The sequence below is a fragment of the Haliotis asinina genome, chromosome 16 (assembly GCF_037392515.1).
Source record: "Haliotis asinina isolate JCU_RB_2024 chromosome 16, JCU_Hal_asi_v2, whole genome shotgun sequence".
NCBI lineage: Eukaryota > Metazoa > Mollusca > Gastropoda > Lepetellida > Haliotidae > Haliotis > Haliotis asinina.
The window spans coordinates 40030065-40053668 of record NC_090295.1 but is presented as its reverse complement, the minus strand read 5'-3'; the positions used below and the strand labels follow the sequence as shown (position 1 = coordinate 40053668).

The window sequence follows — 23604 nt, the reverse complement described above, 5'->3', positions numbered from 1 at the left end:
TGCTGAACAATCCTCAGATGTAATTCAAAATTAACTTGCTACCGTTTTCAACAAGTAAACATCTCTGTTCAGGCACACAACTGAAATAATATAATTCGGTATTCGAAAATAAAATACATATTGAAACAACACATATCTTTATCAGTTAGCATCTGTGATTTATTGTCATTGTAAGAACACGGCATCACTTCTGATCATATCCAAGAAAGCATCAGTTTGGTCGGAGCATTATTAATGGCAAAACTCTTTGCTCATACATATATACGTAACAACCACAAACACACATGGCAGGAAGATTGATGGAAATGACACTATTCATATCCTGTATCCCGTTGCATGTACGGTCTCCGACCCATACATAAAGACGTTACATATAAGTTGGTTTTACATTTTCGAATATGTAACTGTTTATTTCTGAATGAAATTTAGAAATTTATACACACACACATTTTTGTGTGTGTGTGTGTGTGTGTGTGTGTGTGTGTGTGTGTGTGTGTGTGTGTGTGTGTGTGTGTGTGTGTGTGTGTGTGTGTGTGTGTGTGTGTGTGTGTGTGTGTGTGTGTGTGTGTGTGTGTGTGTGTGTACTCTTCTAAAAAGTAGGGGAACATGAACTTTCAAGCTAGATAGGAAGTGTAAACGTTAACAAACGTTTCAAAGACAGATATCTTATGAACGTACTACCATTCCCTCTATTACCACACAACGCATGGTATGCACGTGCACAGCGCAGTAGCCCCATACACGTGCATGGAGTCCCATTCTTGATTTTGACGTTTTTCAAGAAGGTCGAGAAATCACTTAGAACATTACTCTTGACACACATCTTGCATCACACATTTGCTAGCGTTTGTTTCTAGTCGTTTTGAAATGTTTTAAAATGATAATTGTACACATGCCAATTACATGCCATACACCAGTCATCTTTCAAATGCGACTATATTCGAAATAACTATATATGGTTGTAAGGAGGTGCAAATGGGGTCGCCCTCTCAAAACATTCACTAATATCATAAATGAAGAGTAGATACATACATACATACATACATACATACATACATACATACATACATACATACATACATACATACATACATACATACATACATACATACATACATACATACATACATACATACATACATACATACATACATACATACATACATACATACATACATACATACATACATACATACATACATACATACATACATACATACATACATACATACATACAGAGAGTTTTAATACGACAGCTTCCCCTTTCGGATCATGAGATCTAACAATCCAAGTCTGTACTAAATAACTGAACGTCAAAGTGGTTTGAATGTTAATGTAGACAAGCATTTTTCTGATTGTAGAAAATTCTCACACGTTCTATAAAGTGTTGACAATACGTAAAGTGTGACGTGGACTGGACACACCTCAGGACAATCGCACTCCCTCAGTGCGTGTGAACTGAATAAATCGGCGATCAGCTGATTAGTGCGACCTCTTTGATGAAGGTTGGCTATCCAATACCCCGACTTTGGCGAAATGCATATTATTACAATGCCATTCATTTTGTTGTGTTACATGATACTTATCAGGAACCGGTTTTCAGCCACATATTAGTGCCAGTAAAGAGATATTTTCACTACCGTGAAGAGACCAAATTTTGTGACTGCAGTGAAAATGTCTCTTGTCTCCAACTCAGAAATCTGAGTTATTCACACTTAGGCATATTTTGAATTCACGTATCAAAACCGATTATAAAATGTGAGGTACCATCAAACATGGTTTTGCTCTGAAAACATTATAACATTGATGCATCAGTGACAAAATGATGTCCGATGAAATTCCATATTTTTCACTTGCACCATTCATTCCCGAAATCACAGATCAATGCTCATGCTGTTGATCACGTGATTGTCTGGTGCAGACTCGATTGTTTACAGAACGCGTTGTACAACAGTAAAACAGACTGTCAAACAAACAGTTAGAATTGCAGAATCGACTCTTCTATTATCAGAAAATTGAAACGGATGTGGAGAGGGTTTTGCGGTTTCTATCAGAGCTTGAAAGTTAACACACTATAATACCAAAAGTGAAGCAGATCTTATTTTAATTAAATAAAAATGCCGTTGCTTTTTCGAAGGTAGATAGCAAAATATCTATGTGCCTGAAGTGTAGCATTTCAACCCCCTTCAACGCGTGAGTGTGCTGTGGTGCTTCCCCTCCACGGTCAGATCTCGATGCAGAACAACTGTCAAAATCCTCACCCAGAACATCCACAGCTGGGCGAGGTGTGGCGCTTCCCCTCCACGAATGTATGTCCAGAGCAGAATGACTGGAATTTCTACTAACTGCACCTATTTGTACATGCTGACGGAGATTCGGTCATACCTGACATATTTCATCCCTCATGTGACCCGTGAAGGTCCAGGATAAAATGGGCTTTCGGCAACCCATGCTAGCCATAAAAGTCGACTATGCTTGCTTTAAGGGGCAACTAACGGGATCGGGTGGTCACACTCGCTGACTTGGTTGACACATGTCATCGGTTCCCAATTGCGCAGATCGATGCTCATGTTGTTGATCACTGGATTGTCTGGTCCAGACTGGATTATTTACAGACTGCTGCCGTATAGCTGGAATATTGCTGAGTGTGGCACAAAAATGAATTCACTCACTCACTCGTCGTGACCATTTGTTATGATACCTTTTTCTCTGATACCTATGTTGTGTCTGTGTGGTAGCCTAGTGGTTAAGGCGCTCGCCCGTCACGCCAAAGTTCCGGTTTCGAATCCCCTCATGGGTACAATGTGACGCTCATTTCTGGTGTCGTCGCAGTGATATTGCTAAATACCAGAGCAAACTTAACCAATCATATACATTTATACATTTCTGATGTTTTGTTCAGACGGGTGACACTGTGGTGCTGAATATCTCTCGCTGATAGCACTATCAAGCCACCGGCTCGCCCAGATAACGGGTTGTGTTAAAGCAGTTCAGCCTAAAGCTGCACAGTCACTCACAGACATCCGGACAGGTCAGTTCAGTTGAACAACGTTCTTCGTAAAACCTTTTCATTACATTATTTTCAGCATGCAAACATAACTAACCTATGCTTTCATTTCACAGGTAATAGATACAATATAAAACATTTGGAATCTTGAGAGGACAATAGCAGTGGTGAATATATATTCACCATAGTTGTGTCTAATATAAGCTGAAGTACTTTTAACTCAACTGCTGCTCTGGGACTAATTTTCATGGTTCTAGGAACGGTGGGGTAGCCTTGTGGTTAAAGCGTTCACTCGTCACGCCAGAGACCCAGGCCCGATCCCCCACATGGGTACAATGTGTGAAGCCCATGTCTGGTGTCCCCGCCGTGATATTGCTGGAATATTGCTGGAATGTTGGTAAAAGCGGCGTAAAATCCAAATCACTCACATTATTCTAACGCGTAAGTCGTCTAAAAGATCGATGGTTCCATACGAAAGCTAAATATGTCGGTTAATAAATATATACTTATTTGTTCTCATTAAAACCTAAAACTTTAAAAGAATCTCGGGTATTTCAGTGTCATGCCATTTGCAGGAAATAATTTGCTCTAAAATACAAACTGAAGTAGAGGTACTTTAAACACTATAAATCAAACAAACGACGAAGAGTTAAAGGTTAAGAGTTAAACACAGGTTAAAGAGAAATAAATCATAGGTGCGTTGGATGTTCTAAAAATGTGAAACTGTCATTCAGAAAGTGTGACCGAGGGATTGTCTTGTCTCCATACATGATTCTGAATACAGTGAATTGTTTTTGGGGTAGTACATGGACAGCTAACACAACCTACTCACTCACTCACTTGGCCATTGGCGTGTTCACAGATGATTCATCTCCTCTTACTGGGGCTCTTTGCGAGCCCGTCATCAACGAGTACGGTCCCTGTTACCATGGGTAACCACTGGAGTGGTGGTTTCCAGGGTGATTTCTGTCTACCGTTCACCCTTGACGTCACTTCCTGGAAAGCTCGAATTCATTTCAGCATCCCGTTAAAGTCTCTCGAGGTCGGTACATACAGTACGAATTACATTCAATTTAAAATTAGATACTGGTCGAAAACTTTTATATCACTAAAATATTAAAAATCAATCGAAAAATAAGAGAAAAATAGTCTGACTTGACTGTCAGTGTGGAATGTTTTTACACTGGAATTGTTTTGGCTGTCAACTGTTGTCTTACCACATCTTAGCTTCCGGTCATATTGTTTATCAGATCTGGCTGGCTGATATTGAGTCTCAGAATGCGGATGGTACCGAGTTCGTAGTGGTCAACAAGCCATTTAATGGAGACGAACATTCTGGGGACAGTCTGTGCGTCAGTTTCCTCGGACACGCTGACGGGGATGTCACCCCAACGGCTACTGTCGTCCTAGAGAACATGCCCGACCCAACTACACCACCATCGACGACATCGACCACAACCACGACGACCACAACCACCCCAACCACCACGAGAACGCTGGGACCTGGCGAGAGTATGGATGTTATCAATGTTCATAGATGTTTTGTGAAAATTATGGCTAAGACAAAGCAGCCACTCACATACACGTGCGTGCGTGCATGCACTTTCACAGACACACCTACATGCACAAACAGAAACACACATAAAATTCATACACATGAGAGAAACATAACGGGTACGTCGATGACATTTTACAAAGACGTTCGACAATGGTCATCATTCTTCTGACACTCGTTCCGTTCGTAATGTGTTATATTATCATAGTATGTACAAATCCTTAAAATACTTTCGGAAAACCACATATATACCGTTTTGGCACTTCATCAAAAAGTACTTGAGACTGCATTTCGTGGACAATAGAAGTCTAGATCAGGTTGTGTAATAAACCGGAAGTTAACAAAATGTTTTTGTGATATAATATGCCAAATAAATATACGATCGAAAAGAATTTGAACGTCCAAGAATATAACATGATGATTCCTCCTATTTTTTAGCGTGGCCCCCAACAACGACACACCCTCCAACAACAAGTAAGTTTCACGTTAACGTAATTATTCAAGTCCCCAATACAGTGTTGACACATCCAACCAGCGGTTAACCTTATTAAATGTATTGGACAAACGCCATGATTAGTATACCACTCACTTTGTATTTGGTGATATCGATTATCTTGGAAATTAATTTTGTTATGCCACTTGCGGGTCTACAAATGCACAACTAATCAAAGAAACCTGTAAGAGTTGTCGTACTTGATACTTATCCGTTGTCAACAGAGGGCACTAAGCCGGAGCACGTTCCTCACAACCAGACCTTAACAATGGAGCTGATCCAGAATAGGAATGGTCAGTGGGAGGGTCAGTTCTGTATTGACCTCAAGGAGGAGATCCAGGCCTGGGAGTTTCTCATGACCTTTAGTGTCGGGGTCACCAATATCCACGTACGTACAGACCAGGAAACCATTGACTCTACATCTTGTACACACAACCTAGCAAGATGTAGGTACGTTCAGCCAGAAAACCATTTACTGTACATATTGTACACACAGGCCACAGGGGACAGTGGGGTAGCCTGATGGTTATAGCATCATCACGCTGAAGACCCGGGGTCGATTCCTCGCATAGGTACAATGTTTGAAGCCCATTTCTGGTGTCCGCCGCCGTGATATTGCTGGAATATTGCTAAAAGCGACGTAAAACCATACCCACTTATCCACAGACCACAACTTCCACTTTGTTGAGGGTGGAGTGTCTGTCTTGAAGACGTAAAAAGCACTCTTTCCTACTCTTGCCTTTGGTAATCAGGGGGTAAAAAGAGGACTGGTCAATCTGAGAGGAGTAGCCAACGTGACACGATGTCCACTATTGGCATCATAACACCGGCACAATTCCCGACGAGTACCAGCACATAAACCCACATGTGTGTGTATTGTTTGTCGAATCTTGCGTTTCCTTTGCTGTTCAAATTGACATTTAAGACAGATCATATTGAGTTACGTTTTCAAATGATAAAATTGTTCCTGAAATGACATGAAATCAACTTTTGAAAATATATTCCAGTCTATCAATGCACAGTCTGTTATTATTGATTCAATGTAGGGAAGAATATTGTCTGATCATTGCTATAACAGTTTCTCAATGTGTTGCTCGTGTTGGAAATTGTCATCTATTGTCTTCCAAACCAAACAGCGTGTGTATCTTATATCTTTATATTTCTGATACTGATTAATGGAATGGAATTATTTAGGACTATGAAGGGGATATAGTTGGATCAACATCGGGCTGCTCAAAACAATGGACAATGGTCAACCGGAAGACTAAAGGTGTCCATTACGCCGGAGACCATTACTGTGTCCGGATGACAGGCAACGTGTGCAGTGGGTCTGGCGATCCCAGCGCAACTGCCATCCTTGTCGACGTCACCAACGATGGACAGACGCTGCCAATCACTCCTGTTGTTACGGGTCAGTTACCTTCTGTTATGACTTTAACTGTGGACGGGGATGACATGGCATTGACGTTTTAAACGTCCAGAGAGACAGTTCCTTAGACAAAATACGCCATCGATTTTTATATTTACTTGTTGTTGATGCACCGTATTGTAAAGTATCCCTACGTCGTAATGATGTCATGATCTCGTCACCATGAAGTAGAAGTAACCTCTGGCAACTCAACTAGCGGCCATTGTTTGCTGTCTGGCGCGAAACGATGGCGCGGGTGTTCAAGTTCGATGGCCTGATTGAGACCACAGCCTGATGCTGCCTATATTAATATGTGAATTTTTCTGTCGAAATTAGTCTGTTTACAGTCCTTTGTCACATAGCTGAACAAACAGCAAATTTCGCAATATAGGACTGTTGCATTATGTGATTATGGGCAAGTGGTGCTTTCTAGCCACACGCATAGACATTTCACGTGAAGCCAATGACTTGATGATTGTTCAACCACCATCTGTCGCCAGGGGCCCAAGCAACCAAGTACAACTATCCTGAAATTTTGATGAAGTCCATCTTGTTCTACGAGGCTCAGAGATCCGGGAAACTCCCCCCAGACAACAGGATCCCCTGGAGGGGGGACTCCGCCCTTGACGACAAGGGTGCCAACGGAGAGGACCTTACTGGAGGATGGTATGACGGTAAGTTTAATTTCCATACAGCTTTTTCAAGTGATTCCAAACCGCAACATATTTTCTTAGTTATGTTTTGAATGAAATGGTTAGGTATTTGCTTGTTTTTGGTCATACTGCATTTAACAGGTTCATGCTTTTCTTTCTTGCATGTTTACATCGAATTTACGACGAACGCCAGTAATGATTATGCAATAAGTAAGACCTGGTTCGACCCGTGTCTGAAACGCACACTTAGCTGCAAGCCAGAACTCTTGTAATTAATCTTTCTACATTAGACTATCATGATAGTTTCATGTTTACCTGCGTGTCACTTTCTTTCATAATGGTAGTGATACATATTTTGTCATGTTGTTAAAGAAACGTATGAACTATCCTTTAATAACGAAAACCAAGAATATATCGAAAAAATAATTAATACTGAATGCTTCATAGTACTGTGGAATGTTGGACATATGTGAATTGCATTGTCACGGGACAATGTTTCTCAGTCTGATGTAGCCCTTTGACCTTACTCTTTCAGCTGGAGATAACGTCAAATTCAACTTCCCCATGGCGTTCAGCACAACCCTGTTGACATGGAGTCTGATTGAATACAAGGACGCTTACGAGAAGACGGGTCAGCTTGAGAAGATGTATGAATGCATCAAGTGGCCGCTGGACTACTTCATCAAGTGTCACACCAAGCCTAACGAGCTGTACGCGCAGGTAATGGAGCTCTGCCCCAGTCAACGTCGGATATAACAAGCATATATTAAGCTGTCGTAAGCTGGTGATTGCAATATTCCCTTCACGAGTATCAGACATATGAGGATTAGTGTCACTGTATGTGTGAATACTGATCTCATTTTAAAGGTTGCGTGGTTTGTTGTTGTGGTGCTTATAGAGTTGTCTGGAAGATATTACGAATCACACATTTCGAAACATTTGTAAGCGTTGGAATTCGTTTTTGCTTGACCTGTTTTAAAAATACGACCAAGGTTTGTTTTCCATCATAACGAAATCATAAATGATGAATATTAAGGTTGGAGATGGCGGTGCTGACCACGGGACATGGACCAGCCCAGAGCGCATGACCGGAAGGAGGCCAGCCTTCAAGATTGATGCATCCGGTCCAGGGTCAGATCTAGCCATGGAGACCGCTTCCGCAATGGCAGCTGGATCAATTGCCTTCAAAGACAAAGGTAGGCTTAAACCCGACCTGGTCTGCCCAAGAAAAAGTGTGAAAAGCCTAGTGGACAAAGTGATAGTTCGTCATCCCGAAACGAGTTCGATTCCCAACATTTAACTGAGTATGTACACCCATGCGTTCTTTGATATTACTGTAGCGTGGATGGTTGATGTTTAATGAAACAGTTAATAGTTGGGCAAGACGATAAACGCACATCAAGCTGTAAGATATTGACACGTGTTTTCTCTGTCCGTGTCCTGCCAGACCCCGCCTACTCGGCCACCCTGCTGAAACACGCCAAGCAACTGTTTGAGTTCGGGAAGGCTCACCAGGGAAAATACAGCGCAACTGTTTCCAATGCTGCGGCCTTTTATGCGTGAGTACACAAGTCTTTATGTTGTGATCACAAATATTCCCTAAGCAGAAAATAATATAATATTCACAAGGTCCTACGGATAGACCACATAACTCGCTTGCTCAAGAAAATTTTAGACTGCCACAAGTGTATACAAAGGTGTGGAAGTGAAGGTATTCCTAGAACTGCTCTGTGCGAGTGGAGCCTGATCAGGATAAGCCCATGGCATCCAAGCTTCGACATGTACGTGATGTGACTAGCAGACTTATTTCAGTTTCAAACTAGCCAGACAATGGAATACAGGTTATAGAAAGAGCCTTTGTATCATCAAATAATACGCATGCATCACCATCAATAATATCATTATCAATATCAATATCAATGCAATCATTGTCATAACAGATCTCAGGACTACGAGGATGAGAACAGCTGGGGAGGTGTGTGGCTGTACAAGGCTACCGGAGACAAGACCTACCTGGACTATGCCGAGGAACACTTCGTAAACAAAACAGCTTGGGGATTCTCCTGGGATGAGAAGATCGGCGGTGCAAATGTAAGTGTGAATCCCGTCGTAGTCTCATATCAAATAGCACCCGGAAATCAACACCTGGCTATACAGCTAAATCAAAGAGAATATAGTTGTACAAAAGACCCAACTAATACAACTGTCGGATTTAACCAGTGTTTGATTTCAAATGTACTATTTGCAATCGGAATCTCTTCATAATTGCTAGGTTTCGATGTTCTACTAGTACTAGGTAAACGAATTTGAACAAAGGGTTTGCTTATAGAAAATCAGTTTTTGGAATAGAGCCTCGTTGAAGCAGAGTGCAGGTGATTATTTCAGCTCATGCGAACTTGACAGCGAGATGTTCGATAGGCGACACGAAGGAAAAAAGACAATATTCTATCCTCTAACAGGACCCTGTTTAAATATGACCCACATCAGTTTCATGTACCTGTTAAATAGCGTGTGGAGGGTCGACGGTTTGTTTTGAAAAGTTAATAATATAAATACTGATGATAACATTTTTTCTCCCGATCAGCTTCTGCTATATAACATAACGAAGAAGGACAGATACAAGAAAGTTGTGGAAGGAACATTCGTGGACTGGTTCCCTGGAGGAAGTATTGGCTACAGCCCCAAATGCCTGGCCTACAGGCTCCAGTGGGGGTCTCTCAGATATGCAGGTAAATCTGTAGAGGTCTTAGCTGTGAGTGAGTTTTGTTTAATGCCGCAGTCAGCAACAGTCCTCTAAAATGCGGTGGCCTGTCCACAATCGATCCTGGGAACGTCTATTGATTGAAAGCATGAACTGGTGTCCAGAGAGTACAAGGAAACACTTTCAACCATGTCACAGACTGAGACCGGTAATCCATAATTGATAATAGCAGTTGGATCGAACAAGTCTTAGCAAATAGTCTTTAGCACTGTCTGGGCAATGTCAGCCCGTGAACCACAAGAAACTCGTGCTCAGCTGATCCTTCGAACACAGGTCCTCAACACTTTAATCACAAGATTACCCTGCAGCTACAACAACGCAATAGCTTTGTTAGGTGTTTGAGAAATGCAACTTGATGAATTGACAAATTATTATCAATCACCTCAAACTAGTGTCCATTGCTTGTCATGAATCTGACAAAAGTGGTATAGTGTATGTGTATTTACAAGACAGGCAAGAGAAGATTATATTAAGTCAAAAACAAAAAAAATACATGCCACTGGCAATATAGTGATCTTCAACAAATGGCAGGAATATATTGTTATGCAATGATTACGACACTGTCCAAGAGCAATGGCATATATTCATGGTTATTTCTTTCATGCATAATGATAAATACATTTGGCTACGTTAAACACAACAACACAAGACTTAGCAGTTGATCTTAACTGGTTCGCGAACTGATTATGGTGCTGACAGTCGCTGGTCGAACAATACACTTGACAGTTTTAGTGACACAACAACGGCAACGACAACATTATACTTGGAATTGAGTCATAAATAGCTCTAATCACTTGCAGCAAACACGGCCTTCCTCGCCCTGGCTGCCGCTGACGCTGGGCTCCACACAGATTCATACCGGAAGTGGGCCATGACGCAGCTCCACTACGCATTTGGCGATACAGGAAGAAGTTTTATTGTCGGATTTGGAGTCAACCCACCACAGAGACCACATCACAGGGCAAGGTTGGTAGATGTTTCATTGGGGAATCATGAAGCCAACACTGGTTTAACTCAATGATGGCTCGTGAGCTGAAACTCGTGATCTGTCAGGGCTGACACATCTTTGTTCAGCATACTGTGGAAATAACTCCGATAACTGAGACAATGCTTCAGAAGCAGTGTCATTGACTGTTTGAGAACACGTCATGTTGTGAAATAGTTATTTAACATCCTGATGAAAACAGGAATACCTCACACCAGTTGCATTAAATGTAAATTACGGTCAGTAGAGTTGTGGCTGAAAACAGTGTATCACGCTGCCTAGTGGTATAACCCGAAAACTAATCCTTAAGCTCCTTACAGGAAAACGTACATTATGTACATTAGAATTAATGGATGTACGTGATGCTCAGAGCCTGAACACACACAGTTTCTCGATCTCAGCTAATTTGAGTCAAAATTGAGTGAAAATTAAGCGTAGAAAACTTATGTTTGTAGAATACGCCTTGGTAACCTAGTTTCATGTACCCTATGTGTTGAGTTCGGGGTACACGACCCCACCATGGTACAATAATCCCATATCCTTCCCAAGATGAGGTACGACTACGGACACGTGTAGCTGCCTCATAGCTGGCATAGAAACAAACGCTGAAAGGCGATCCGGCACTGGAGCTCACCTACCCAAGTGCCAAACGCATCGAGTGCAAGTGAAACAACAATGTGTATTCTACCTGTACCTTTTCAGATGTTCTATTCAGACCGTGTTACCTTATCAACCGGATCTGCCTTTCAACAGCTCCTGACCCGTGAAGGTCCCGGGCTAGAATAGGTCTTCAGCAACCCATGCTTGCCACAGAAGGCGACTATGCTTGTCGAAAGAGGCGACTAACGGGATCGGGTGGTCAGACTCGTTGACTTGGTTGACACATGACATCGGTTCCTAATTGTGCAGACCGATGCTCATGTTGTTGGTCACTAGATTTTCTGGTTCAGACTCGATTATTTACAGACCACCGTCATGTAACTGGGATATTTGCGGCGTATAACTAAACTCATTCACTCACTCATTCAACAGCTCCTGTCCTATGCTTCCGGCTCCATGTGAGTGGGAGTCTCAGAACCAGAAGGGCCCCAACCCCCACACTCTCTACGGCGCCATGGTCGGAGGCCCCGGCAAAGACGACAGCTACAAAGACAACAGGAAAGACTACGTCAAGAACGAGGTAGCGTGCGACTACAACGCCGGCATGCAAGCTTCTACTGCAGGTACATTATTTTCATTTGGAGCACATAAGGAAAAATGCCGTAATGTCAAAATGAATAGACCCAGGAAGGGAGAGAGTAAATGAATTAGGATAAATCGGCTTAGAACCGTACTAGGTAAGGTCATGCGGTGTAGGTTTGAGCTGGGGGAACGGACCGCGGTTCCGATTTGCTATATGTACATATCTGACTACTATGTCAAATATATTTTTACATATTAACAATGTCATAAATTGTGGTAAGTTCAGTCCATCTAACTATCCGTTGATGGTATAAACCCATCTGATCGGCACACATTCTTCCTGAATGGTCACATTACATCGATTCAGGGCGGTGGGTAGTCTAGTGGTTAAAGCGTTCACTCGTCACGCCGAACACCTGGGTTCGATTCCCTATGTGGGTACAATGTGTGTCCCCGACCGTGATATTGCATGGATATTGCAAAAAGCGGCATCAAACCAAACTCACTCGCTCACATCGCCTCAGGTGACAGTCGTTGTTGGGTATAAGATTAGAGGAGGGTTTGCAGGATATATGTTGCAAACAGATATTTTCTCTGAATAATAGAGTTCCATGATTTGTGGATTAACAGTATAATTGTAAGAACACTCAAAGCGTTCAACTAACAAACCCTTAAACCATTTAGTAATGAGGTTCGCATATGACTTCGCATCAGTCGTTGTGCAGCTCTAGGTGCCTTTGCGTTTCAGAGTATGGTGTAAGCAATATAAATGTGTAAGATCAGATAATAATGATATTTTTTGTGTGTTGCAGCTCTGGAACACCTCGCCATTGCACATGCTCTGCCAACAACGTACAAAGACGTGTGCCCCTGAATGACTCCTTGCTGTACATATAGGTTACCTTGCGTCCTAGAATGGCATCTTGTATAGAATAAATAGTGTCACATTCCAGAAGAGTTCTGTTTTTATCATAGAATGGATTTTAAATGGAGGCGTCCTGTTCAGGCACAACTTGTTTTCATTTCACATCACTATATACGGGACAATAATGATTAGATTGTGTCTGTGCGCTCTGAGCTTAGGCATGGATTTACATGTATGCGCGATATAAATATAATATTTATGTAAAATCACCCACTCATCGAAAAAAACGAAATCCATGAAATCGTGTCTCTCGTGAGTAAAAGAGCAAACCTGTTCAAGCAGCTCGATTGTGTGTGTGCGTGTGTGCGTGTGTGTGTGTGCGTGTGTGTGCGTGTGTGTGCCTGTGCGTAAATAACATATAATATTTTGTCTGAGTCTAAACTTTTGATGGGTAGCATATGTTAACGACCCGCCATGAACACCAGGTCAGTATATTATTCGTGGTCGATATGAAGTCAATGTTGCCCCTGTAGTACTCTGATCCGGTTTGTGTACGACGGAGGAATAACTAAGCCGCCATTAGCACATGAGATTGGTGTACCTGTAGCTGCCACAAAGTATGTTATTAACGTGTGTTCAGTTGATATAGATACAAGATATTCGCCTCCAGGGCAGCCTGTTCAGACAGATGGTTCCACTGGTGGATCAGGATGACAGTTGACTTTTTAAGTCTCTGAGCATATTGACAACTGTAGTACATGAGTCAAAAAGACACTTTATATTCTTTCTTCAGAACACTATAAAAGAACAAGAAATGGTAAGACGGTTAAACTGTTATCATTTCATTGCTGAGATCTGTGTGATGTACTCGATACACTGACAGTGCCACAATCAGTTCCATTAAGCTACACCGCCGTTCCAAAACATGGGTATACAGAATGTCACGTCACAAGAATGTTAATTCGAAATTTCTCAGTTCAATATTGTGCATGGCATTTACCACTGCCAAACACCATCTCCTCATCGACTGTCTGATGCTTGTGAACAGGTGGTTGGGGATCCTGCACCATTGCTCTTACATAGCAGCGCCAACTTCCTGCAAATTCTGAGGTTGGTTCTTAAGACCACGAATCCTTCACCCAAACGTTCTCTATTGGATTAGGGTCAGGGGAGGTCGATGGCCAGAGAGCACAGATGTTACCTGTCCAGAGGCACGGCTTTTAACACCCATCTCACGAGCATTAACGGTACAAGTCCCAGTTCGAGAGGCTGTATCAGAAACCAGAAGAATTGCAGTTTTTGGAATCAATACATTGGTGATCCATCCAGCTATTATTCTCTCTATAAACCCTTGAAGATCCGGGTTAGAACTGATCTTCAGCAACCCATGCCTGTCGTAAAAGGCGAGAAACGGGATCAGGAGGGTCAGACTCGCTCACCTGGTTGACATGTGTCATCATATCCCATTCAGATTGATGCTCATGCTATGATTACATAATGTCATTTAGAAAGTGGTCAATGTAATATATATTATATTTGGGATTACACTTTCTTAGTAAAGTACAAATTCTAGTACTTTTGTAACGTTGAGTCCCATCCGGGGTACACAAAGTTCGCAGTCTCCGACTTTCATTTTTGTGGAAGTCGTGGTGGCTGAGTGGGTTAGATGGCTGACTTTGTGTGTTGACGATCTGACTCTTGGTCTGGGATCGAATCAAGGGTGGGACTCAGAAAAGTACTAGAATGCATGCTTTACTAAGAAAGTGTAATCCCAAATATAACATATGTTACATTTGATGCTCTTGCTGTTGATCACTGGAATGTCTGGTCCAGGCTCGATTATTGGAGACCGCCCGTCACATGGCTGGAATATTGATGAGTGTCGCATTAAACAAAAACCCAACCAACGAAACCAAATCTATTAATTCCATTAAGAGTCAAAACTTGAAAAAAATGCTTCCATTTGTATATTGTTATAAAGATTCAAGATCAAATGACGATTGGGGCCATCTTTGTCATCATTGTACTTGTGCTTCATCACATATACATACAGAAGCTCTTTTTGTACACTAGCTTCTTTCATTCACCGGATGAAGGACACTGAGTTTAGTCAGAAACGTTCTGTTTCTTATAAACTAGATTTAGAGTGTCTGATAAGTATGCGAGTTCAGGATTTACCATTCTCAAACACCCATACATACAAACTACTGAATACACTGATTCCAAATTTGGCGCTAACCAGCAACCACCAGAATCCACCAGAGAAGTCTGAGAATCCAGGGTATCGTTTTGCGACAGCCAGCATTTAATTAGAATCAAAACCATGGTGTGAAATGTTTGACCTCGCATAATCTCGGTTGATCTTGTCTGGCTGGCCAGATAATACGGTTTTTTTCTGTCCTGCTCCTGGGACAACATTACCACTGATTAGCACTGACCTTGGTCAACTGTCCTCAAGAAGATGATGTACCTATTTCAATTCTATACATCGCGTCTAGGATTGATGGGAATTGACATTTGTTAAAGGTTAAGGTTACAAACGTAGAAATTAACAGTGCATCTATAGGCAAAGATACAATTACAAACTTAAGTCATAAAGAAAACGGCCACCCATTGCAACTGTCTCTCCAAGTCAAAAGCAAAGTCAAGAGACGCTTCTTGTATAACAGGCCTCCGGCATAAAAGGATTGTCAGCAAAAAGGTGCATTAGGATTTCTACAAGATCCGGATACAGTTTGATTCTATGTTCCATACACTTAAATTGACATCATGATATAATTTCGTAATGAAAAGGAAAATCGGATTGGACTTAAGCAGCAGCCTTGTCTTACACCAAAGGGGTAATCAAAAAAAAAATCTGTAACCCCGACTTACACAAGATCGAACGTAAAATAACGTATATATTGATTTCAGAATGCTAAACATGTCCCCCTGAAAACCGTCTTTATGTAAACACTGCCGTAATTTAGAACGATTGGCCCAAACAAATGTTTTTGTTAAGTCTTCAAATCCTGTGTACAACTTATGCTCGCTTTTTTACCATGCTCTTTAGACCAGTGCGTGCAGAGTAAATACGCGATCCGTAGTAGAATACTCTAAACCAGGAAACTTTTGCGAGCCATAAATTAATGCGAAAAATGCGATGTTTATTGTGTTACATTAAAGTTACATTTAAAGCTGCTTTCTCATGTCGACGATCAATAGTTTTGCTGATTCAAACAACAAAATATGTTTCTCGTACACATGCTTCATCAACGGGTCCATATCATGAAGTTGTCAAAGACAAGAGCAACGATGTTTCGGGGAGATAATTAATCAAAGAGAATAAGTTGAAGAATACAATCAACAACAATACTCGTAAAAGTTCTTAAATGAACACAATAACTTACTACTTCCTTCTTTTTGAGCGATTTTGTGTCGTAATTCAAGTGATATCTCGGCTTTCGTCGCCTCGAACTACACGCTTGGACACGATGTTTAATGCTACAAAATGTGCATAAACCATTTTTGTCACAGGTCATCACCGATACGTGCAAAAAGGTCCATAATATATTATAGGTGGTGATGTGTTGTGTAACTCGTCCAGAATAACGTAATTTTACCTAAAACTTTCGTCTGAATCTATGTTTACAAGACCATTATCCATTGCTGTTATCTGATTGGCTGCCTTAGGTCACGTGTTTAATTTTGATCCTTCACGATCCTTATAGCAGACTGTGGCAAATAAGCGTCATTAGGAACTAGTTTTTATCCAATAATATTGCTTCTTACAAATCGGAAAATACTCTTGGCAAGGTTGATGTTCAGAGCTTTCGAACGATACCCGCCATCAAACGAATCGCCTCACATGTTGATTGTACGGAGCTTCGAAAACGGAGGTATTTGTTCTATCCCATTACCGAAAGCCAGTAACACGTCAAAATTTAATTCTGGACTCACAAAAGTCCAGAAACTCTCAGCACTGTGGCCACTCTCTCACAAGGGATTTGCCAAAATTAAACATGCAGCTGTTATGTATATGTGCTAAGGATGAAAAAATGAAACATTTTCTTTTCGAAAACTCAGAATTTAAACTCGCTCGCCAACAGTGGCCAATGGGCTGGCCCATGGGGGAGAGTGTTTAATTTCGTCCAGAATAAATGTTTTGGAGGTTGTAAATGAGTGAAAAAATATAGTATAAGTATCATGACACAAATTTCAGCTTGTTGTGACTTGACTCTGCTAACTGACAGTGATTTTAAAAAATCTCGCCCATGGGTGAAAAACATATTGGAGAATAATTACTTTCATTGAAAATACATGGTTTTTTCCATGCTTTGCAGGTTTAAATAAATGAACGTGTATTTAGTAGTGTCCTGACACGAAATTAATTTTATTTTGACTTAATTCGGCTAATTTAGAGTGATTTTTTTTAAACGTCTCGCCCATGGGCGGAAAACATTTGGCCCATGGGTGAGAATATTTACGTTTACTCAAAATACATCTTTTTCCATGTTTTGGAGGTTGTGAATTGATGAAAGTATGTTCATAAGTATCATGGCACAAATTTCAACTCATTTTGACTTAATTCCGTTAATTTAGAGTGATTTAACAAAATCTCACCCATGGGCGAAAAACATTTTGGCCCATGGGCGAGAATATTTCCTTTTACCCCAAATACATCTTTTCCAATGTTTTGGAGGATGTCAATGAATGAAAGTACATCTATGAGTATCATGACAGAAATTTCAACTCATTTAGACTTAATTCCTCTAAATGAGAGCAACTTTAAAAAATCTCGCCCATGGGCGAGAATATTTGCCTTCACTCAAAATACATCTTTTCCAATGTTTTGGAGGATGTCAATGAATGGGGATATATTTATGAGTATCATCGCACAAAATCCAACTCATTTTGACTTAATTCTGGTAATTGAGACCATTTTCAAAAACATCTCGCACATGGGCGAATAACATTTGGCCCATGAGCAAGAATATTTCCTTTCCACTCCAAATACATCTTTTCTAATGTTTTGGAGGATGTATATGAATGAGAGAGCCATTATGAGTATCATGACACAAAATTCAACTGATTTTGATTAATTTTGCGAATTCAGGACGATTTTTAAAAACTATGCCAGAATAATTACTTTTACTCAAAATACATCTTTTCCAGTGTTTTGGATGTTGTAAATGAATGAGGATATATTTCTAAGTATCATGGCACAAAATTCAACTCATTTTAACTTAATTCCGCTAATTTGTAACAAGTAGAAGAATCTGGACTTCCACTTAAATTTTCATAGTTTTTTTTTTTTATTATTGTCTTGGAGGTTGTAAATTTATGAATGAAAGTGTGTTTCTAAGTATCACGACAAACCAAAATGAAATCATTCCGGTCTTAATTCGACTAATCTCGCTTGTGGACGAAAATATTTTCGTTTGCTTATTTTCTTTATTTTGCAAACATATGGTTTAAAAATAGATGAAATTGTAATGACAATTCAGTTTAATTTCGTGAGTTTAGTTTTATGTCGCACTCAGTGATATCCCAGCAATATGGTGGCGATTTGTAGATAATCGAGTTTGGACCAGGCAATCCAGTGATCAACAGCATAGTCGCCTTCTGTGGCAAGCATGGGTTGCTGAAGACCTATTCCAGCCCGGGATCTTCACGGGTCTGAACACAAGAAGGGGACAGGGAGGCCAAGGAAGTTCAGTACTACGGATCGCCTCACCGTTAATGTAATCTGACTGAAAGAAATTGAAAATTAAGATTTGGATAATGTTTTCTTTTCTGATGAAAGTTCTGTCTGGCTTTTTATCAGAACTGTGTGAAATTGGACAATAGGTACCGTGAAGCCTATCAACCAATGACCTAAACCAGGGTTTCCAAAATCCCATCGCCCATCTACTCCAGATCTTCACGGGTCCCGAACACAGGGCTTTACTTCCAGCAACATATACAGAATTAGAATTCTAAGCCTTGAGATTCTTTTGAATTTAGGTATTCTTATAAATATAACCAAATTCAAGCTATATCTATGAAGTTGAAGTTATTTGTGAAAGCCCTAATCAAGAGTGACCGAACTCCAGTGACTATGCTGGGACACATTAATAAACAGTGTTGAGGGATCTTTAAACTGTATTGAAATATGTCTTGTCAATCCCACTGACATTCGCCAAATGTACCTACCTAATAGTTTTAAGTGTACCTACCCAGTTTAGAATGTTTCGTTTTAATAGTGTGGTCTGCATTTTTAGTAATTCCCGTTTGCCCGTCCCGAGGTTTTATGGGGTATTTCTCCTATTTGTCAGACTAGAAATAATCTGCAACAGGGACAGACCACTCGCTTGTTTTCTTTACCATTTGGAATAATTAGTATGCGCCTCGTCATGCTCCAATGCACACAGTGGTCTGGTTCGTTTCCATCGCAACTTCGGCTGCGTTTAAAAGTACTTCAGCCAGTTTACTGTATCAGTCGAAATCTTACAATGAATGAATGAATGAAGAGCAAGACGTATATGTGAATGAATGAAAGAAATTATAAAAGAAGTGCATATGTAAATGAATGAGAAAGAAATAATGAAAGAAGTACACATGTGAATGAATGAAAGAATAAATGATACACCACGACCATCCCTTCCAAAACATGCTAAAGAACGCAAAACTATCGTTAGATCACATGTGTTAACATCAGCTGTTATTGTCTCCCTGGTCAGACATAACAATTGTCAGACAGGTTGAAACAACAAACTATCTGGTTGATTGCACAGCTGCCTGTTGACGTAGTATACCCACATCACCTACTTTTCCTGCGTAACCTTCATCTACATCACCATCCTTAATATATTGAGCAGAGAGCACAGAAGGCCGTATAGCTGTAACCACTGAACCGTGGCGTCTCTCTGCTCCCAAGTTCCCAAGTGGGGGTGTCCTTTTCTACCTCTTCCATTAATCTTTAAAACATCTAACAAGTTCAACGCATGCATCTTTTTTACTAAAATGTGATGTTATACATAATCATAAGAGTATTTTTATGTATTATTCAGTTGATAAGTTATTATTTTATGATACATATATGTATGACATGCTGGACAGGTATAGGGCATTTTGTGTTAATTTATCATTCCCATTTTCATAATTCTTAAAAAAGACACTCATTAATCTATCATTCTTTTTTTTTGTCATTCCTTCACTCCAACATGGTTGCTATATCCCCTATGATCATAGTATATCGACTCTGCCATACCTAATTCACCTAATCCTGAGAAATCAACCAATCATGACATACCCACATCGCCTAATTAATTTTCCGTACCTATCTAGTGAAAAATACATAGAATGGGAGGACACCCTGTTAATTAATGGGAGTAAGCCTTGTAGGGAGTACCCTCACTCTCACAAACCCACAGATTGAGGAGAAGCGGCCGTGTTTGTCGGGGATTCTTCTGGCTTTGCTAAATAAATCGTACATAGACATGTAAAATATTTTGCTTTCATTCTGTAACTACCCACAGATTCTGTAACTACCCACATTTGACTTTGAGACCATTGTGATTTACGAGTAAAATACGATTGAATAGTTTTGAGTTTGAATCTTGGCAGATTTTACCGGTTTGCCACTTTAGCACTCTATCTTTTTAAATGGGGCGTGCATATTTTGGTGGTTTTTAGTATCTTCATTCATTCATTCATTCTTTCTTTCTTTCTTTCTTTCATTGTAAGATTTCGACTGATACAGTAAACTGGCTGAAGTACTGTTAAACGCAACCGAAGTTGCGATGGAAACGAACCAGGCCACTGTGTGCATTGGAGCATGAGGTGGCGCATACTAATTATTTCAAATGGTAAAGAAAACAAGCGAGTGGTCTGTCCCTGTTGTAGATTATTTCTGGTCTGACAAATAGGAGAATACCCCATAAAACCTCGGACGAAGAAAAGCCGGGACGGGCAAACGGGAATGGAGACCACACTATTAAAACGAAACATTCTAAACTGGGTAGGTACACTTAAAACTATTAGGTAGGTACATTTGGCGAATGTCAGTGGGATTGACAAGACATATTTCAATACAGTTTAAAGATCTCACAACACTGTTTATTAATGTGTCCCAGCATAGTCACTGGAGTTCGGTCACTCTTGATAAGGGCTTTCACAAATAACTTCAACTTCATAGATATAGCTTGAATTTGGTTATATATATAGAATACCTAAATTCAAAAGAATCTCAAGGCTTAGTATTCTAAATGTGTTGTATATGTTGCTGGAAGCAAAGCGCTGTGTTCGGGACCCGTGAAGATCTGGAGTAGAAAAGGGCTTCAGCAGCCCATGCTTGCCATAAAAGGCGACTATGCTTGTCGTAAGAGGCGACTAACGGGATCGGGTGGTCAGGCTCGCTGACTTGGCTGACACATGTCATCAGTTCCCAATTGTGCACGTCGATGCTCATGCTGTTGATCACTGGATTGCCTGGTCCAAACTCGATTATCTACAAATCGCCACCATATTGCTGGGATATCACTGAGTGCGACATAAAACTAAACTCACGAAATTAAACTGAATTGTCATTACAATTTCATCTATTTTTAACCATATGTTTGCAAAATAAAGAAAACAAGCAAACGAAAATATTTTCGTCCACAAGCGAGATTAGTCGAATTAAGACCGGAATGATTTCATTTTGGTTTGTCGTGATACTTATAAACACACTTTCATTCATAAATTTACAACCTCCAAGACAATAAAAACAACTATGAAAATTTAAGTGGAAGTCCAGATTCTTCTACTTGTTACAAATTAGCGGAATTAAGTTAAAATGAGTTGAATTTTGTGCCATGATACTTAGAAATATATCCTCATTCATTTACAACATCCAAAACACAGGAAAAGATGTATTTTGAGTAAAAGTAATTATTCTGGCATAGTTTTTAAAAATCGTCCTGAATTCGCAAAATTAAATCAAAATCAGTTGAATTTTGTGTCATGATACTCATAATGGCACTTTCATTCGTATACATCCTCCAAAACATTAGAAAAGATGTATTTGGAGTGGAAAGGAAATATTCTTGCTTATGGGCCAAATGTTTTTCGCCCATGGGCGAGATGTTTTTGAAAATGGTCTCAATTACCAGAATTAAGTCAAAATGAGTTGGATTTTGTGCGATGATACTCATAAATATATCCCCATTCATTGACATCCTCCAAAACATTGGAAAAGATGTATTTTGAGTGAAGGCAAATATTCTCGCCCATGGGCGAGATTTTTTAAAGTTGCTCTCATTTAGAGGAATTAAGTCTAAATGAGTTGAAATTTGTGCCATGATACTCATAGATGTACTTTCATTCATTTACATCCACCAAAACATTGGAAAAGATGTATTTGGGGTAAAAGGAAATATTCTCGCCCATGGGCCAAAATGTTTTTCGCCCATGGGTGAGATTTTGTTAAATCACTCTAAATTAACGGAATTAAGTCAAAATGAGTTGAAATTTGTGCCATGATACTTATGAACATACTTTCATCAATTCACAACCTCCAAAACATGGGAAAAGATGTATTCTGAGTAAAAGTAAATATTCTCACCCATGGACCAAATGTTTTCCGCCCATGGGCGAGACGTTTAAAAAAATCACTCTAAATTAGCCGAATTAAGTCAAAATAAAATTAATTTCGTGTCAGGACACTACTAAATACACGTTCATTTATTTAAACCTGCAAAGCATGAAAAAACCATGTATTTTCAATGAAAGTAATTATTCTCCAATATGTTTTTCACCCATGGGCGAGATTTTTTAAAATCACTGTGAGTTAGCAGAGTCAAGTCACAACAAGCTGAAATTTGTGTCATGATACTTATTAACATTTTCATTCATTTACAACCTCCAAAACATTTATTCTGGACGAAATTAAACACTCTCCCCCATGGGCCAACCCATTGGCCACTGTTGGCGAGCGAGTTTAAATTTTGAGTTTTCGAAAAGAAAATGTTTCACTTTTTCATCCTTAGCACATATACATAACAGCTGCATGTTTAATTTTGGCAAATCCCTTGTGAGAGAGTGGCCACAGTGCTGAGAGTTTCTGGACTTTTGTGAGTCCAGAATTAAATTTTGACGTGTTCAATGATATTGGGGAAAAGACGACCACATCAGCATTTTGTAAGGAGTCATGTCAACGTGATAGGGCTCCATTTCTATAGCATCTTTAAACTTGTCAAAATATGATCACTGATTTTAAACACCCAATCGAGAGGCAGACGCCTTTTTGTTTATATGTCATATAGTCGGTGGCGAGCTTATAAATCTTCAAAATAGACTAGTGCCCAAAAGAAACGATACCAACTTTTTTAGTTTATTACTAAGTGATATTTTTAAACAAAATCGTGCCAGTCCGTACTGCATATCCCAAACAAAGCGTATTTGATGGAAAATACCGGGAACAATTTACTACTTCCGGGGAAAACGTACATTTCGTGAAAGTGACGTTTCTTGCTCTAGCATGTTCTGCACGTGCATAAAAACTGTATAAAACAGATGGGTCTACCCGTTGATATCACAGCAAAAAAAGAACACAAGACATGCCACGTTTGACAGCCTGAGAGAGAGAGAGAGAGAGAGAGAGAGAGAGAGAGAGAGAGAGAGACGTTGGAATTATCCAACAAGGAGCGATACACGTCGACGTCGCCTAAGGTTGGGCTGCGCACGCATCACCAT

At 40.1% G+C, this 23604-nt stretch overlaps 1 protein-coding gene across 1 annotated transcript in view; it reads left to right on the top strand.

Annotated features, from left to right (window-relative positions):
* The first annotated feature begins 3011 nt into the window (after positions 1–3011).
* Positions 3012–23604, top strand: part of LOC137268722 (uncharacterized) — a 33158-nt gene continuing 12565 nt past the window's right edge. The window contains exons 1-15 of the mRNA XM_067803312.1: positions 3012–3031; positions 3870–4049; positions 4258–4519; positions 5001–5036; positions 5280–5443; positions 6250–6466; positions 6964–7137; positions 7652–7836; positions 8153–8312; positions 8564–8675; positions 9057–9207; positions 9701–9845; positions 10678–10843; positions 11895–12085; positions 12857–12906. Of these exons, the coding sequence (XP_067659413.1) occupies positions 3870–4049; positions 4258–4519; positions 5001–5036; positions 5280–5443; positions 6250–6466; positions 6964–7137; positions 7652–7836; positions 8153–8312; positions 8564–8675; positions 9057–9207; positions 9701–9845; positions 10678–10843; positions 11895–12085; positions 12857–12906 (2193 nt within the window). The 5' untranslated portion in view covers positions 3012–3031. The remainder of the gene's footprint in view (positions 3032–3869; positions 4050–4257; positions 4520–5000; positions 5037–5279; positions 5444–6249; positions 6467–6963; positions 7138–7651; positions 7837–8152; positions 8313–8563; positions 8676–9056; positions 9208–9700; positions 9846–10677; positions 10844–11894; positions 12086–12856; positions 12907–23604) is intronic.